Source organism: Meleagris gallopavo, chromosome 6 (genome assembly GCF_000146605.3).
Source record: "Meleagris gallopavo isolate NT-WF06-2002-E0010 breed Aviagen turkey brand Nicholas breeding stock chromosome 6, Turkey_5.1, whole genome shotgun sequence".
NCBI lineage: Eukaryota > Metazoa > Chordata > Aves > Galliformes > Phasianidae > Meleagris > Meleagris gallopavo.
Window position 1 is genome coordinate 47,322,160 of NC_015016.2, and position 19,274 is coordinate 47,341,433.

The window sequence follows — 19,274 nt, forward strand, 5'->3', positions numbered from 1 at the left end:
GTTTTGATTAGTGACAGAAAGAACCTGGCTGGATTTCTAAGTATAATTAGAGAGTTCATCTACTACTATCCAAACAAAACCTTCTTTGACAGCTATCAGAAAACCATAATATGAAAAAGTTATTACAAGATTTTCATTGTCATTCATACAAAAGCAGTCACAATTTAAATTGAGAGTAGGCAAAAATAAAAATATAGTAAGGCAACACAAACAAGACAGGGTCTTTTTCTAATATTCCACTAAAATTTTGGTTGCTACGACTCTTGCAACAATTTTTCAAGACTATTTAATTGCAATGCACAAGTTATTGTTATTGGCTGTATCTGGCAAGTATATTTGCCCTCCTACAACCATGCAAGGCCTGGATATCTGTGTTAGAAAGCTACATAAGGTATCAGCCACAGGCATTTAACAGAGCAGTAATTCTTCCCGACACTCTTTAGAGAAAAAGAGGGGAACAAACCACCACTGCAAATGAAAATATCATGACATTACCCTAGATTTTGATCTCATGAAAGGAAATTCCACACTGCACTTGAGAAAGTCTGACTCCAGCAACTCACAGGAAATTCCCAGCTCCTCCTGTAAGAAAATAAAAAGACCACAAAACGATGGAGAAAGACTACCAAGAAATGTCATTGAGATAAAATATCTTAGAAAATAAAACATTTCCCATCATAATGCTGTTACTCATTGTCTGATCTCTTAGTCTCATGAGATGAACTACAATGATACAGATACCAGCTCTTCTTTAATGACACAATGGTGGTGTAGAGGAAATTAGGGGATGATTCTCTCCTCATGCTAAACCAGGATGGACTATGAGCATTGTCAGTAATACAAATCGAAAAGTTCAGAGCACTAACATAAAAACCAGTCCATTAAAACAACAGAAATGAATCTACTGAATAGAAAGGGTTCCATTGCTCCATAAAATAGGAGTCTGGCTCCAGGTTAAGATGTTCTCATCTCCAGATCATCAGAAGACAGTTGCATGCCCTGTGGAAAAGTTCGTAACATAAAATTTTCAGAGTGAGATTCAGCTCCCCAATCTGGATGCACACTTTTAGGTGACTGCCCAGGAGAGTTTGCTAAATGATCCAGGTGCTCCCATCGTAGCAGATATAGAAAACTGCTAAGCAGAGCAAATGTAGGTGTTTATTCCAAAGTGAGCCAAAGAAGAGACGAGGTTTTGCTACTGAATAGATCAACACTGGTATTGAAGTATGCAACTATAATAGGAATGCCTGAATGAGAGATATGAAATCTGAACATTAACCCAACTATGTACATCTATCTGGAAATCTCTTAGATACAGGATATATCATTTATTCAACCTATTTTAGGAATCTACAATAGTTTGTGAAAGCCAGGCTCAGTCTCCCATTGGCACGTTTCCCAAATCACTCATGAGTTTTGCTTTAAATATGTACTTCAATTTAAGCAGTTGCATGAGTACCATTCTTGAATGGAACAAGCACATGTTGAAGTGGCTTCCTGAAACATGGACACAGAGTATAAGCATCTCCAGGAAACGACTCTCTTGGTTTCATGTTGTGATCTGAGCACTGCATTAGTGGTCTACAGACATTACCCTGTCTGATTGTCAGACCATTACCCATTAATCTGACTGCATCCAGATTCTTCACCTTTCAGTTTCCTTTTGTTTCCTGAAGATCCCCTTTATCTTCAAAACATGGTTCAATATATCAATATCGAATATATTGAATATCAATCAATAGCACATGCATATAGATGATTATATCCCTAACGTCATTTTTCTCCCCTGATTTAGTATTTGACTGGTTTCGTGTGTAAAGAAAATAATCTAAGGAGAAAATGCATGCATACGTTGAGACGGCATGAAATCACTTCAGTAGTACTCAACTGCCAGAGCAGTGGGCTCCGTGTTCATTTTCTCTACGGATTTATTTCCTTGTAGTCCTCTGTATGATTCTATTTCCAACATTATAAAAATATAAAAGCAAATCAGCTATCTAGATTCAGTTGTACAAAGCTGTCATCTTCCTATTCTAGGTCAGATCTTCTCCACCTCCTCCATTTAACAAAAAAGAGCAGAGAAAGTGCTTTATAGGTGAAGCATCTCCTACACTTGCCTTTTCCACTCAGCAACCTGGGAACTCTTCTAGTTTTATGTGGATGATCCATTGAATACACACTCTGAGCAGCTGCATAACCAAATGAAAAATTTCACAGTTGTTTTCTCTGGGAACATTCTTGGTTCTGTGTTGTTCCAACATCCCTTGCTGTCTAACTGTAGCAACCTATGAACTCTCTTTCATCATCTCCCTGTTTCTGCTCAGTCAAGAGAGATTTCTATTTACATAGCTGTCTGGTGGTGACAGTGACCAGACAGACCCAATGGGCTGCCTCCTCTCCCCACGTCTGTATCACTTCAGAGATGTCAAAAAACATGATAACAGAAAGAACAATCATCTTGATAATGGAAGAAGTGCAATTCTTCTTCATTTTGCAAATTGGAGGCTGCCTGCCTCTGCAGTCCTGACAACAGGCAGGCAGATGCCAGTTGTTTATAACAGTCAGTTAAGGAAATGACAGATAAAACTGCACTGACCACTTCTATTGTCGCAGCTTGCAACAGCTTAATAGATGTACTGAGATTGACTAGAAGGACCTTCTGACTTCATTAGCATACCATCCAGTTCAGTGATTAATAAAACACTATGCACGCTGCAAAGTCAAACTGTTCAGAGCTAGGAAATAGCATAAATAAGTTTGCTGAACCACTGGATCAGTATTCTACACATTTCTATACTAGCTAGCAGAGTTCCCAATTTGCTTAGAAAATGCAGCCAAAGGGGATGGAAGCTTCTCTTCTGGTTACAGATATGAATTATCCAGAAAACTTTGTCTTTCTTCTGAAACATTTGACAGCACTTCATGTTTTTAGGAGAATCAATCAGATAAACAGTGAGCTAATCAGCCAAAGAGCTGTAGCATAACAAATGAAGACCGGGGTGTGAGAAACACACAGCTTAGGCTGACTAACAGTCTGTTCCTCCAAACAGAAAGAAAAGTTCTTGATGATTATAACAAGAACAATGAAACAGTTGAGTTCTAATGCTACTGAAAGGGGCACACGAGGAAAGAGCAACCCAATGGAAATTATGGATAATGCTGTCATGTGCTGGGGCATTTAATCAGAGGGTGATCGGAAATGTAAATGGCTGTATTTCTGGAGGTTCTTGTTTTGAAGCGTAAATATTCTGTGTGGCTTCAAGTGACTGAGTAGTGCAGGAAGCTGATAATGATCATATTAATATAATATGGTAGAAATAACAACTCAGAAATGTTGTTTGTTAAATTTAAAACTTGAAAATGAAAGAACTTCTACGATGCTTGTGTTATTCCTGCCTCAGATCCAATTCTCAGCTGTTTCAGATATTAATTTGGTGCACCACACTGCCAGCACCAAGGGACACTCTCTCCATTGGCATTTTTAACAGTACAAATTTTGGTAGAAATGGGCAGCTACTGAACATGGGAGTTCAGAGTACATCTGACTATTGTCTGACAACACAGGATATTTTTGGAGCAATATCTCCTTATATCCCTGCCCTGAACACTACATGCAGTTCTTATTGCCTCAAACAACTTAGATACCTAACCAGAAAAAAAGCTCACAGACTAATTTGCTTGAGAAAAGTGAACAATACATTTCAACACGAGTAAATCGTTTTGACCACACAGCTGGGATGCTGGACACCGTCCTTTTGTTGACTTCACCTAGCTGATCATCTGGGGATTTGACACATAGAACAACTCCAGATTTTGCTGTTTCCTGATCAGAGATCATTACTGGACTGCATGACAACTGCATGCTTTTCAGGCCGCAAAAGGTAGGCTGTCACTAAGGAAATAGCTTGTCAGTACTAGAACAGATTGCGCCAAGCAAGTCTTTGACTACATGCATTCTGGCATTTGGAAAGATTGTTTTTTCTTAGTACTTGATGGGCCTAATGTTCTGGTATAAAGGTGGGACCAGTGCCAGTTTGAGCACAGGACTCAAATATTTTAGGGATGATCCTAGAGATCATTTATTAGAACCAAACCTTGCTCAAAGACAACAGCCATTTGTGCCCCTTCTTCCTGAAACAGACTTTAAAAAAAAAACAAGATTTCTTTTATTGTTTACTTTGACTTTGAAGGGTAATTTTCAACTTTGTTAACTGCCAAATCTAAGATTTAAGAAAACGGGAATGTCCTATGAAAAAAATAATAATAAAAAAGAAATGCTGGTGGAAAAAAGATAAAGACTCTAGGGAGCCTTCACAGTGACATACCAACACAGTACACTGCTCCTTGTTATGATTTCCCTTCCTGAGCATAGATGGCCAGATGCAGACAGCACACATTAAACGGCACAAAGAAGGGTGCTGAGATATCCTCAGCTTCATCTTGATAAGCAGTTCTCATGCCAGAAAGCACATGCATTTTTCCCTTAAGAATCTCACATAGCCAGCAATGACGACTTATTCATCAGCTGATAAAACCCTCTTCCACATCATTCATGTCATGTCCAAACAAAAACCTCCAGTCTTAAAGGAAAATATTTCTGCCTTTCTGACCTAGCGGTTCCTATACTCCCATCTGTTTTCATTTTTTCTCATCCTTAGGGTTATTCATTTCTTCTCAGTGAAAAAGCAACTCTTCTCTGACTTCACATCATCACCCCCAGCTCAGAGTCAATCACACACTCTCCAACCCGTTCCCACCCCCATCCAAGACTAGCTGCAAGCCTGACACCTCAAGCAACTCCTCATCTAATCTCCCCCAGCCTGTTAACTCCCCTTCAGCATCCAGACCTTAATCTATTTGACAGCTCTTCTACCAAATTATGACTATCAGCAAAAGCAAACAAGTGTAAAAGTATAGGTCACTTGTGTTATATTTTGCACTTAGAGCTTCCTAACATTCCTTTATTGCCTGCCAGCTCTCCGCTCTCCTAAGCATACAAGATACTGGTAGATACTACACCTTCAATGTCAGCACAAAGCTGCACCAGAACAATACTCAACTTGGAGAATGTGGCAAAATGATGTCCTGGATATGGTTCCGATTTTATTTTCATTTTTTGAAGTTGGATTAATTTATGCACTTTTGGGAAGCTTAGTACTATTCTGAATACTGCTGATTATCTGTGCCAGAGATGACCCAATCCTCTTATTCTGTCCTCTGATTAGCTGTTATTTCTAATGGGTTAAAATCACTAATGAAAGATATTGAAAATATCCTTGTTGCAAATTGTTAGGATAATTTGTATACATTTTTAGGAGAAAGAAAAAAAAGAAAAACTTGCTATATAACATATCTAAGAGCAGTTTATCTTTCTGTTTCCTCAGAAATACTCAAATAAAAGCCTGTTTTGTTGTTGTTTATTCGGAAAAATGCTTCTGCAAATCCTAGCTACTATTACTCCAGAAAGGTGGAGAAAATGTCCTGGAAGCTTTGATAACGTGTTGACAGAACACTCATTTTGAAGATGTTGAGAATTTATTTAACTCGTTATGTTTCGTGATGCTGCTGCAGCTTTTCCAAAGAGCACAAAAGAGTGCCACCAGTACATAGTGAGAAATCCTGCTCTTGTTGCCAGGGCACATGCTCTTGTTATTACTTACCTGTTCTGTACCACCTGTCTGTTTGAGAACCATCATAGCTGACCCCTCAGAGGACCACAAAGAGCATCCTCATCTGAGAGGTCCTACGAGTATCGAAGAAAACAGCACTAAGGAGGGCTATCTGCACTCCTACAGTATGCTAAATCTCAGAAGTTAGATACTACGTACTCAGTATGCACTCTCCAGTACACAGACTTTACAGTTCACTCTCCACACTAGTTATGTGAAAATAACACTAGTTAAGTGAAAATAAGGTAACTTGTGCACCAAAGTTAGAGGCTTACAGCAGACACTAGGAAAAATGTTTTGCTAAATCTGTACTTTTTTATATATACATGTAATCAACATGGACTCCATCTTAAAGAACATACTCATGTCTCAATAATTTCAACTTACAAATTGGAATTTTTGGTGAACAGGGACATTTTTCCAGGTGAAAGTTTAGATGAAATCTGAATCTTTTGTTCCACTGAAGAGGACAACTACATAGACCTGAACTGCATTTTAAAAGCTTCTCCCTTTCAGGAGATATCACTGAGCATATGTCTATGTCTGATCACAGCTGGTACTCTGCTGCACACTGAGCCAGTGAAGCTCAACACAAACATCTCTAAGGTGAAGAACCTACAATAAAGGATCACCTCTCCTATGATATTTGAGATGACTTTTTCTAATTACCCTTCCTAATCTTGGTGTAAGCCCTTTGGTTGTACTTCAGTAACCTCCCCCCCCCCCTCCCTGTGTGTTTCCCAAGGGTTTTGAGAGCATAGTTTTTATTTTGATCCTGCCCTTAGCTCTCCCTGCTTCCCAATCCTCTTAATGCCTTCACTGCGGCTTCAAGGATATAAATATTTGTAAATTCATTTAACAGCCACCTGAGTATACTGATGCACTTTCCTTCCGCAGCAACAAAGGTCACCAAATAATGTGGGTCGTGGGTACCCACATGTACAGAGCAATTAGGAAAGTCTCTGTTCCTGAAACCTTGGGGATTTTCTCAATAAAAAGACTGGTCCAGGCTGAATTTCTCTGTGAACGTGAACAATTTTGGTAACTTTGTCTTGGTGGTCCTTTCTTCTGCATGTTACAGCATGGATTTTTCTAATTCAAGTCCCCAGACACTGTGCTTTCCTCCCAGACAGAGCTTAGCTGGGTAATTTTACTGCACTTTGGTTAGGCCAATCCCAGCTATTTACAGACTAGGAGAAGAACCCCTGGAGAGCAGCCCTGCAGAGAAGGACTTGGGGGTCCTGTGGGCGAGAAGCTGGACATGAGCCAGCAGTGTGCGCCTGCAGCCCGGAAGGCCAACTGTGATCTGGGCTGCATGAAAAAAGAGGTGGCCAGCAGGGAGAGGGAGGTGATTGTCCCCCTCTGCTCGGCTCTTGTGAGGCCCCATCTGCAGCACTGCGTCCAGGCCTGGGGCCCCCAGCACAGGAAGGACGTGGAGCTCTTGGAGCGGGTCCAGAGGAGGGCACTGAGATGATCAGAGGGCTGGAGCAGCTCTCCTGTGAGGAAAGGTTGAGGGAACTGGGCTTGTTTGGCTTGGAGAAGAGAAGGCTCCAAGGAGACCTCATTGTGGCCTTCCAGAACTTGAAGAAAGGAGTATATAAACAGGAGGCGGTAGGACTGAGGGTGGGTAGTAATAGAACAAGGGGGAATGGTTTTAAACTGAGACAGGGGAGGTTTAGGTTGGATGTTAGGAGGAAGCTTTTCACCCAGAGGGTGGTGAGGCACTGGAACAGGTTGCCCAAGGAGGCTGTGGATGCCCCATCCCTGGAGGCATTCAAGGCCAGGCTGGATGTGGCTCTGGGCAGCCTGGGCTGCTGGTTGGCGACCTGCACATAGCAGGGGGTTGGAACTGGATGATCATTGTGGTCCTTTTCAACCCAGGCCTTCCTATGATTCTCTGATTGTAAAACTGCAGGAACACAAGGTGGTTTACTGGTATTGTTCATAGGTAATTCTTCCTGGAACTGCATCATAATTTAAGAAGATTCCTGCCATGATGGGTCTGATTTACAGCAAATTCCTCTTAGAAGTTACTCATTATGGTTCCAAAATGCTCTTCGTGTCTCTGTCTCATTTGTACAACTAGCAGCTAGTGCCTGCTTTTGCCTCTTAGTTGTCTTAGTCTTTCTGAATTTAAAACTAATATTTCACTTATGATTCCTGGGCCTGACTGCCATGTACTGACCTTCCCCAGCTCACTCAGGTCCTAGTGGATGCTAACAGCATCAGTAACTAACATTTAAAAGTCTCTCTACCTAACAGACTGAGGTCAGAAGTTTTGGAGTTTGAGTCCCTATTCCCATGGGAGGACCATGAGGCTTCTCATGAGCTCCAAGCGTACGATTTGGCCTGGGAAAAAGACCCTATTACTGGCAGCAGCTTTCAAGATGGCTGGCAGCAGTCCAGTACAGGTGGTCATTGCTTTAAAAGCCATCAAAAATAAAATTCTCACACTCACTTCTGTGAGTTCTGCTCTCAGAGCAAAAGCCTCTTGAGTTTTATTCCATTTTTTGTCACATGGTTAATTCGATAGCTTCAAGCAACTTCTGAGCCTTGAGTTCAGAAACTCTTCTATGTGCACTTCTTCACTCACCAAAGCAAAATGTGCAACAAGGAGTCACAGAAATAAGATTTAATTAATTTTGTTTTTAAGATGGGTTTTACTCCTTCAACATAATAGCTCTGTTTCCTGAGCTTCATAAGATTCTTCTGTTTTAAATGATTTCCAAATATTGGTGGAATGCAAGCAACAATGTGAATAATGTGAAGGACAATTCAACAAAAACCAGCGGCAGTGACAGCTACCATATGTAAGTTATTGTTAATCATTGCATGTTAGGAAAAATATTACAGAAAAGAAAATATAGATTAAACACAGACTTAACTCAGCTATACACTGAGTATATGTCATGAAACTGACATCTTTTTACTTCCCTGACTGTAATGACTGAGGAACATTGGATAGGCAATCTAATTACACGACAATATAAAAAGATTTTTTTGTGTGTTGCAAAGGTCTGTTTTAAAGGCACCACGGGGACGCCAAGTTTTCATTCACACAGGTATTTCCAACACAGAGATATTCCCCCAATAAATTAAGTCAGCAAATGTGATGTACAGAAATTCTGCAGCTGTACAAATTGCTGTTTCATTGGCAGAGACCCTTGTCATGCTTGTGCTTGCATGAGCAAGCAAAATTACATTACCCCAACTACACTGACACACATACAAGCAAACACACACACACAAAGCTGGAAGACCAGGTGTCGAGACCTCTAATTCCAATAATGAATCAATTCTTTGATTCATTAACAGAAAACAAGTTTGAGAGGTGATGGAGGAACCTCTTCAGTTGTTTCAGAAAAAAGAACAAGAGGGAAAAAAAGAGTTTTCTTTGGCTTCAGAAAGAGATTTCCTGCCCCACTCCATGATCTCATTAGTGAATGATGCAGGCACACCCCACCCCCAAGCGCAGAAAGCCTGGCTTGAAACATCTTGGATTTGCTGCTTATTTTGCAAAAACAACTATTTCTATATAATTAATTAGAGCCTCCCTCCTCTTCCCTCTCCTCCCTGGATGGGACCTATTTATAGACCATGAGATCACCAATCCCAACCAGTACAGAAAATCTTTGAGGAAAAAGGGAGAGAAAAACAAAAGCTTTTCTATTCGCTGGATATTCCCAGCATTCTCATCTTTCCTCCTTCTCTCTCATAGCATACATATTAACTGGAGAACAGATACTACAGCAGATTTTTAAAGCACACCATCTCAGAGGTTTTTGAACAAGTCAATAAAACTGGTTGTGGTTTTACAACTTCTCTCTTTATAGGACCTGCAGGGCAGGTGGTGAAGCTGTAAGGAGAAAGGGGGATTCAGTGCCACCGTGAGAAGTTTCATCTCCTTTGCTTTCATGCTGCATCAGCTTCCACTACACAAGCTCTACCATTCTCTTCCCCATAACAGGTGAGAACTGCTGATCTTCACTTCTACAGAGGGAAAAATCGTAAGGTACACAGCCAAGACCTACTGTCCCCTACAGCTATTAGGTCAGTTGTCATGCATCCATTATGAGGTTGACTCTATTTCAGCCAAGCTGCTCCTTACCCTTTTTCCCATGTGCTGACGTCCAGCTACGCTTACTCAGGAAGTAACTAGGAACAGCTTAAAGGTCAGGCTTCCACCTGCCCACACAGCAACTTTCATCCCACCAAGCGATACCCAGCTTGTGCCAGAGAATATTAGCAATATGAAGAATGCTAGTTAAATTTGGGCATAAGAGAGTAAGGAATAAAAAAACTGTTATTTAGGATAATCTGAGTGCATGCCCTGAAAGGAGAGGACGGTAGCCCGTTTCTACAGCAGCAGGTGAATTGCCCATAGTGCCCACCGTGGAATTACCCAGATGAGTAAAGGCTGGAGACACCACACTTTCCCTGGAATCTCCTTACTGTGTTTCAGGATGGAGATGAGAGCCTAATTCTTGCCTTTATAGCCTTTCACAGACAGTGGTAGAAAAGTAGTAGTAGCAGAGAATAGTTCTCACCACAGCAAATATGTCTGTTGGAATGACAAGATTACATTTCTCTTCTCCCCAGCAGCAATTAGCATCTTAAAAGTTACATCGTTGCTGACATCATCAGTCTAGGAACTTGTGCTGGGCCAGCTCCTGCAGCCATATCCATGCCCCAGGGACCATGAGTTACCTCACACTTGGCATTCTCATTGAATTTCTCAGCACAGGGTCTGCTGGTCCAGTCAGGATAATCTCAGGCTCCTGATTAAGTCTCTCTAACTCCTGAACATGACCCAAAACAAATGTTTTCCCAGGGCCAGAAAGTTAGAGTTGCCTTTCCTCCCCATCTCCATGTGGCTCAAACACTTTCCTGCTGGGAAAGGAACACCGGAGCTGAAAAGGTGCAGGGGAGACAGATGTGGCCAGTAGTTACCAGACTGGAGGTACTGGAACTGCCAAGAGGAAGCTTCCCACTGTGCCATTTCCCAGGCACTTTGCTGATCTGTAGGACCATGCAGTTTTGAGAGCTTCACCTAGCTATTTCATGCAAAAGCTCCTTGCTTTTAATGCTCAGCTTGAGGGGTGGCTTTGGGATGTAATCTGTGAAAGAAAGATCTGGGAAACATTGGAGTAAGGTCAGTACCTGGTGGCAGTTCATTCATTTTCTACAAAACAAAAGTAAACAAAACAAAACAAAAAATTCAAGCTGTTCCCCACAAAAACATCCCCCATGCACCTGAAAGCCTGAGAATGCAACCAATGAACACATCCAGAGAGATAAGGGGAGAGTGATTTAAAGGGGAAACTGTCATCTTTAGGTAAGACCTGCTAAGCTATTCTGCCCTAGCTGGAGAAGATTAAGGACATACAGGATTCCAGACTTGATCAAGTGTTGCTACAAGTATTTATACTATCAACTTATTCATATCGTACCATTTTTTATACAAATTCAACTTCAGTTTTCCATACATACTCACACACACATGCACATACACATTGCTCCATTTATTGGGAAGGCACAAGGTGAAATAAAACATTGTGTACTTGCAACCAAGCAAAAGAAACTATTTCCTACAGCCAAAGCCAATAATACACACAATCCACAAATAACCCAGACCCAGACACTTCACCACAGGTATTTTGTACCCACATCTTATTACCATCAATAAATTTTATCATTGAGGGGCCAAACACATGCATATAATGTGTACATTTGCAGGGGTCTTTCAATAGACTGTGATACACACTGTTTACTTCTGCATGAGTTTTCCAACTAGGCATTGGAAAGGATGGCAAACATCACTTCTAATATGAAATTCTAATCACACAGATCATTTAATATTCTTATCTTTCAGGCTCAGGGTCATGGGCTGCACAGACAGTTTAGCTTAGCTGCAGACCAAGGGGGCCACTGCTCCTTCCCCAGTGCACCTGAGTTACAGACAGAGACCACTGACCAGGCCCATATCCGCTATAGAGCCATCACAGAAAAAGAAAATGGCAAAGGGAGCAGCACTGCAAATGGGTGTCCAAGACTAGCAACAGGGAAGCAAGGATGAAAGCAGATGAAGCCAGAGTCAGTTTAACTAGTGTTTGATTCACTAGCTGCTGTCTTATGTAGATACCCTGGTAGACAAATCTTTTGTTGCTTTCTCTTGAAATGATGTTTTTCTTTTATTCCAAGAGAAGCAGAGTTGTCCCTTTTGAAAGCACCCTGCATCACAGACTGCCATGATGCAAGCAGCCAGCCTTCTGTATCCAACTAAAGGACAACGAAAAAACAGGAACAAATTAGCAGGAAAGCACCCTGGCCAGCTGAACCTCCACCATATGAAAGGCGAATGGAAAATGGGCTGAGCAACCTCCTCTCCATTTGGAGCGCTGCTTTGGGTGCTGTTCTCAAGCAAGATACCATTGCAGGCTACAGGTGCTCCAGTATCAAGAACAGTCCTTGAGATACCAATACAGACAAATGCAAAGCTGGAAACAGCCTAAACCTCATCCCATCTCAATCTCCTCCAGGTACTTGCACTTTATTTTATAATTGGTACCTCTATACATCTGGTCCAACAATTATCTGAAGCAACCAGAGGCTGATATGGAGATAATTCTGAATTTTAAGCCAACTGTGATTGGAACTTCAGAATATACTACTACTTGGAAGATAAGATTTTAAAAGGATGAATTCAAGATACGTTTGCTTCCTCTCATCTTAAAAAATAAACTTGCAAAAGGTCATCTAGTGCACAACTGCCAGTGTTAAGAATCATTTTTTCAAGTTAGACTAAAGATTTCATGAAAAGAAGAAAAAAACAGAGCAAGTGATAGCACCTATCTGGACTTGGGCAAAGCATTCAATGCTGTCCTGCTGACATCTCTAAACTGGAAAGATGTGGATCTGATCTGCAGACCCCAGGAACTAACTGGCTTGTCATACTCAAAATTGTTGTCAGTGACTTGATGCCCAGGTGGAGAACAGTGATGAGTGGTATTCCTCAGCTGCCGGTATTGGGACTGATATTATTTAACAGCTTTGTGGTGACATGGGCAGTGGGACTGAGTGCACTCTCAGCAAATATGCAGACAATACCACTCTGCATGGTGTGGTCAACAAGCTGAAGGGAAGGGATGCCATCAAAAGAGTCCTGGACAGGCTTGAGAGGTGGGTCTATGCAAACATAATGAAGTTCATCAATATCAAGTGCAATGTCCTGCACCTGTGTTAGAGCAATCCCAAATATGAATACAGACTGGGCAGAGAATGGATTGAGAGCAGACCTGAGAACTCTACAGAGTGCTGGTTGATGAAAAGTCAATAGTTGGTAACACACCTGCAGTTCAGAAAGCCAGCCATATCATGGGCTGCAACAAAAGGAGTAGCCAGCAGGGTGATGGATGTGACTGTCCTCCTCTACTCTGCTCTCACAAGGTGCCACCTGGAGTACCACGTCCAGGCCTAGAGAACAAGGACATGAACACGCTGGAACAGGTATAGAGGAGGGCCATGAAGACAAGGGCTGGAACACTTCTCTTATGAAGATAGGCTGGCAGGTGGGGCTGTTCCATCTGGAGAAGAAAAGATTCTGGGGGGACCTTTTAGCAACCTTCCAGTTCTTAAATGGGGCCTATAAGAAAGCTGGAGATGGACCCCTGTCATGGAATTATCTAAATCTATCTGTGTCTGTGACAGGGGAGCAGCAAGCCCACCAGCCCAAAACAGAAAGGAGTAGGGTACAGAGATGGGAGCTGGGCCCAAAAACAGAACAGTGGCAATGATCTGTGGAGGAAACTTAATTTACTAAATATGATATCGGAATGCAAGATAACACCATATAATACAACATAATTGGAATTGAGACTAATAAATCAAACAAAATGAGAGAGAGACTGTCTGAAACCTAAGGCCTTACTCTGAATTGAAGACAAAACAGCTGGGTAGCACACCTACACACTGCCAGGCAGCGAGAGAGTCCCATGACTCGTGGGTCTTCCCCTCTGAATGCAAAGTCTGGGATATGCACTTCTTCCTCTCTTCTGAGAACCAGGTATCTGGAAAGTTGTCAGTCCACAGAACTGAAGTATTAACTCTAATTCCCCAAGCTTTACATGATGTTACGATGTGAAATACCAATAGCAAAAATCATAAAGCCATGATAAGCCCTTACCAGGGAGTGCAGTGATAGGACAAAGAATAATGGCTGGGTTTGGGTTTTTTTTGTTTGTTTTTTATTTGTTTTTAATTTTCTTTTAGAGGATAAGTTTATATCAGGAAGAAATTTTTCAGTATAAGGATGGTGAGGCATTGAAACAGATTCCCAGACTAGCTGTGGGCACCCTATTCAAGGAAGTGTTCAAGGCCAGGTTAGATGTGGCTTCAGGCAACCTGGTCTAATTCCTGCCCGTAGCAGGGGTATTGGAACTGGACGATCTTTAAGGTCCCTTCCAACCCAAACCATTCTATGATCCTGTGAAAATGAGACTTAGATGCCAGGAAACACATGAAAAATGGAGACTCAGATGCAGGAAAAACTCCCTGATCTCCAAAACACTCAATCTTTGTGTACAGAATTGTTACAAAATAGTGCTTATTTCATAACCAGTTTTCAAACCAACATAAAACCTTTGCTTATAAAAATGTGAAGATGCAGCTTTTGACCATTCCCCCTTGTCCTATCACCATCCACACTCATAAACAGCCATTCCCCCTCCTGTTTATATGCTCCCTTCAAGTTCTGGAAGGCCACAACGAGGTCTCCTTGGAGCCTTCTCTTCTCCAAGCTAAACAAGCCCAGTTTCCTCAACCTTTCCTCACAAGGGAGCTGCTCCAGCCCTCTGATCATCTCAGTGCCCTCCTCTGGACCCGCTCCAAGAGCTCCACGTCCTTCCTGTGCTGGGGGCCCCAGGCCTGGACGCAGTGCTGCAGATGGGGCCTCACAAGAGCCGAGCAGAGGGGGACAATCACCTCCCTCTCCCTGCTGGCCACCCTTTTTCATGCAGCCCAGATCACAGTTGGCCTTCCGGGCTGCAGGCGCACACTGCTGGCTCATGTCCAGCTTCTCGCCCACCAGGACCCTCAGGTCCTTCTCCGCAGGGCTGCTCTCAAGGAGATCTTCCCCCAGTCTGTATAAATACCTGGGATTGCCCCTACCCAAGTGCAAAACCTTGCACTTGGCCTTGTTGAATCTCATTAAGTTCACGTGGGCCCACTTCTCCATCCTGTCCAGGTCCCTCTGGATGGCTTCCCTTCCCTCCAATATATCGACTGCACCGCTCAGCTTGGTGTCATCCATGAACTTGCTGAGGTGCACTCGATGCCATCATCTGTCATTGATGAAGATGTTGAAGAGCACTGGTCCCAAGACCAATCCCTGAGGGACACCGCTTGTGACCGGCCTGCACCCTGACGCAGAACCAGGGATCACAACCTTTTGGCTGCATCCAGCCAGCCAGTTCTTAATTCATTGAACATCCATCCTTCAAATCCTTACCTCTCCAATTAAGAGAGAACTACAGAAAATCTGTAGGATTATATATGTAGACACAAGGCAATTTTCTAGCAAATGAAGTTCTTCTGAGAGTTCAAAAGAAGGCATGTCCAGAATTACACACTGGCATGATTCTATATTACTCATATCATTACATATATAACCAACCTACATATGCTTTTTAATCTGCCAGCAGTGCACTTCATTTGATTACACATTTATTTTAAATAATTGTGGATGAAAACCTCTTTTTGTGGGTTGGATTATTCCTTCATGACCTGTGCATAGTAACATTGAAATAAGCTTCATATCAATAACACATTCTCATGTACATGAGTGCATACTCTTCAACAGCCCAAGCAAAACACAGGGACAGGAAAGTCATTAGGAGGAGAAAGGGCTCTGGAGTAAGCTTTCCCCCATTCTGCCTACACATCTAGATGTATGTACACGTGCACACACATGTATCTCACACTATGGAATCACAGTTGCCTGGCAACACCAGCAGGAGAGTTGTTTTTTCCAATACTACAGATAACTCATGGGTTATAACATTATTATTTTTCAGTAACAAAAACAAATATTTAAAAACATGCTTCTCAAAATTAAAAACAGAAAAAACACAAGGTGGCAGAAACCGAAGAATCAACATTCATTTCTTAGTGGTATTTCTGAAAGCACAGATAATATATACCCACATAAGGAATCTCCTGTGTGTAAGCCATCAATCATACTGAATATTAGCGTATTCAACTGCAATACAGCTATTCCCTCTTGGAGTTATAATGAAAAGCTTAAATTCAGAGCAAGGTCAGGAAATAAATTCAAATGTCATCAACTAAACACAGCTCAATGAAGTGGAAAAGCTTACTACTAAAAAAAAAATAGATTAAAACAAACTGTAATAATTAAAAAAAAAAGCTTTTTTCCCCTTCTTCTTTGGTGGTAATTCTCTAGTGCAAAAAATACTGTTAAGGTAATAACAGTAATAATGAGTTTGGCATCGAGTATTTTACTGGAATTAATAAACCTTACCTCAGCCTACCTCAGTCACCAAAATGCAAAGCCAAACCAAATGCCTTTTGAAAACACACACAGAAACCCAAATGCAAGGCACATCAGGACTTTTTCCACAGAAGAAACTGATGACATGATAAATACTATTTTATCTAGTGACACTGATGAAATGCAAAGATATAAATCATTACCTTCTGCACTGGCACATTGAAAAGTTGTAAAATTGTCTTTGTTGTTGTTTGTTTGCTTGTTTTAAGAAAAAAACAAAAGCTTAGCAGTAAGGCTAAGATCAAGCTGATCCTGGCTGAACACAAGACTGAGCAAATGCTGCTCAGGGAGGGACATGCTGAGAGGAAGGAGGCGACCTTGCCTCATTCTTTAAAAGGAATCAAGCTCTTCTGGGTGTATTTGAAGACAGAAGAATGAGCAAGAAAGAGGAAACAATCTTAAAAAAAAAAAATAAAAAATGGCTGGGACTTGCCTTTTACACCAGAATCAATCAGGAGATTCCATCAATTCATAGGAGAGTCAGAAAAACATAGCACTGGTACCAAGCCAAAGCTCCTCATTGCTTAGGTGCAAACACTAGTCCTTCCTTGGATTTTCAGCTTAGAAGCTTTACTAATCTTTCTGACTGCAAATAAAATACAGTTGTTTTTTGTTTGGCTGGTTGTTGGTAGTTTCTGTTGTTGGATGGGTATTTTTTGTTTGGTTGTTTGTTTTAAATCTTTCTAAAGATGTCCAAAGAAACGACTGACTGCAGTATCATGCCTTACGCTTATTGAGAATAATTAAAGAGGTTTTTTCTATAGATCCTATTAGCATCACGGGAGAAATCTGAACAACTAGATTAAACACAGCAATTACCACCACTTCCTGCCACAGAACTTGGCAACTTGAATGTATATATTTACACAATTCTATGGGATTTTCTGCTCAGGGTATCAGTTATCTTCTGGCACCATCTTGATCCGCCTGTCTCAGAAGTGATGACAGGAAACTCCTACAGGAACAGAACTGACCTCTCATACCAGAAAGTCAACAGATTGAAACTTCAAGTTACAACAAAAACAACTCCTGTACTCAACAATCTCATTCTGCAATTACAGCCACTAAAAGCTGTGGAAATCCTCCCTTACTTTTGCAGGTAGTACTCCAGCTTGTGGGACCTTATTTACCATCAGCAGGCTCTGCTACAGCATAGGCAGCCTTCCAGCCTCTAAAAAAAGTGCAATTCACATAAGTGTATTCATCCACATCGCTGTTCTTCCTTCAAAAAACCATTCCCCTTGTTCCCCTTGTAGGTTCATGTGAGGAGCATGGCTAGGCAGTCAAACAAAGCCTCCCTTAATTGGAACCACACAGATCATCCCAGGCTATTCCCCCAAAACAATATTTTTACATCCAATTTTATATGGAAACAGTCAAATTAACAGTCATAATGAGCTACTTCCAGGGTAATCACTTTCCTCATCATAAAACCCAGAGCACAGCCCAATCAGATCAGCAGAAAACTTCTCAATGTATCTTGCGTGTTACTCCAGCACCACTGAGTCTTTAGAAGCAAATGTCTGATGACAGCCTACTGTTTTAAGGTGTTACAAGGTGTTTTAAAACAAATAAACCTCCCCTATCCTCAGGAAAATTAACACCACCTTTTTATATTACAAAACAATTTTTCACTCTAACCTCACCCAAAAGAAACATGCATGTCATGTAAAGTATTCTGTTTTTGAATCTGGAATTTCTACTGCTTCCTGCGGATATGTATTTGATGATTCTCTACATCAAGTCATTTTTTCATGACAAATAGCTTAAGATTGCAAAAACTCAGATCTTTAAAGCCAGCTGGAGTTAGCTGCATCCACTTTTGCAAGGCCTGAGTCATTTAGGGTTTTGGAAATCTACATGCTATCAAACTTCAATCTGATTTTTAAGTGTTAAGCTGCTCCTGAAAGTAGGATTTAACAATCAAACTCACATTGGTTCTTCCAGCACTAAACAGAACAAGATCTAAATTCCTGCAAAATCATGACTTCTGAACCATTCCAATAGGGATTGTGCCAATGGACTTTGGGGATTTTGAATTCTATTCATTGAGCTAATTTGTTGGGAAAAATAACAAAGATTTATTTCAGATATACACAGTAAGAGGAGAATCTACAGGACTATCAGTACTAGTTACACAACTAAATCCAATGCAGCAAATGTCTTCAGTCACTATGCGAGTGATATGTAAATCTCAAAAGGAAAGTCTAGATCAGAAGCTTAGCCTTCAATTCTTACCTGCTAAGACCAGGGGATTCCAAACACATCTAATAATCTCTGCCCTGAAAAGAATGTTACTTCTTAGTTAGCCTTAACAAAGCATGAAAGTTAAGGTTTTAGATTAGATGTTGGGGAAATTTTTCAATGAGAGGGTGGCAAGGTGCTGGAAGAGCTGCCCAGAAAAGCTGTGGGTGTCCCATCCCTGTAGGTGTTCAAGGCCAGGTTGGATGGGGCTCTGGGTAACCCGATCTAGTGGTTGGCAACCCTACATGCAGCAGGGGAGTTGGAACTTGATGAACATTGAGAGCCCTTCTAACTCAAGCCATTCTAAGTTTTTCAATAAATATTCATAGAAAAAAGAAAATTACAAGGGTTGTTCCGAAAGTAATGCCTCCTGTTTTATTATGTTGGCACAAGATGTCAGAGGTGGATGTTGGTAGTGCAGCAGTAAAGGTTGAACTTTCCTACCAAAATTCCTTTACATTCTGTTGTCGTGTGACAGACAGCAACAGAGAGGCAGTTTGATAAAAAGGTGTCTAACACGTAACTGTACATGAAGCAAAGGTGTAGAACTGATTTCCTCCACTGGCACTGATTGATGCTTGCTGAACATTCAAGGGGACCAAACAGTGGATGTCAGCACAGTGAGGTGGTAGGTGGTTCATTTCAGCAGTGCAGGCAATGATATGAAAGACCAGTCACATTCTAGACAACCACACACAGCTGTCACACCACAAAATGAAGAGCTACGTTGTGCCAGTGACTAAGCTGAAGACTCAAATTTCCACTCAGGCCACTGAAGAAGACAATCTTTTTTT

At 41.4% G+C, this 19,274-nt stretch overlaps 1 protein-coding gene across 1 annotated transcript in view; it reads right to left on the reverse strand.

The window, feature by feature from the left end:
* The window catches only part of ITGA9 (integrin subunit alpha 9), a 207,864-nt gene that overhangs the window by 56,389 nt on the left and 132,201 nt on the right, over nt 1–19,274 (reverse strand). The window contains exon 18 of the mRNA XM_019616789.2: nt 496–582. Within this exon, the coding sequence (XP_019472334.2) occupies nt 496–582 (87 nt within the window). The remainder of the gene's footprint in view (nt 1–495; nt 583–19,274) is intronic.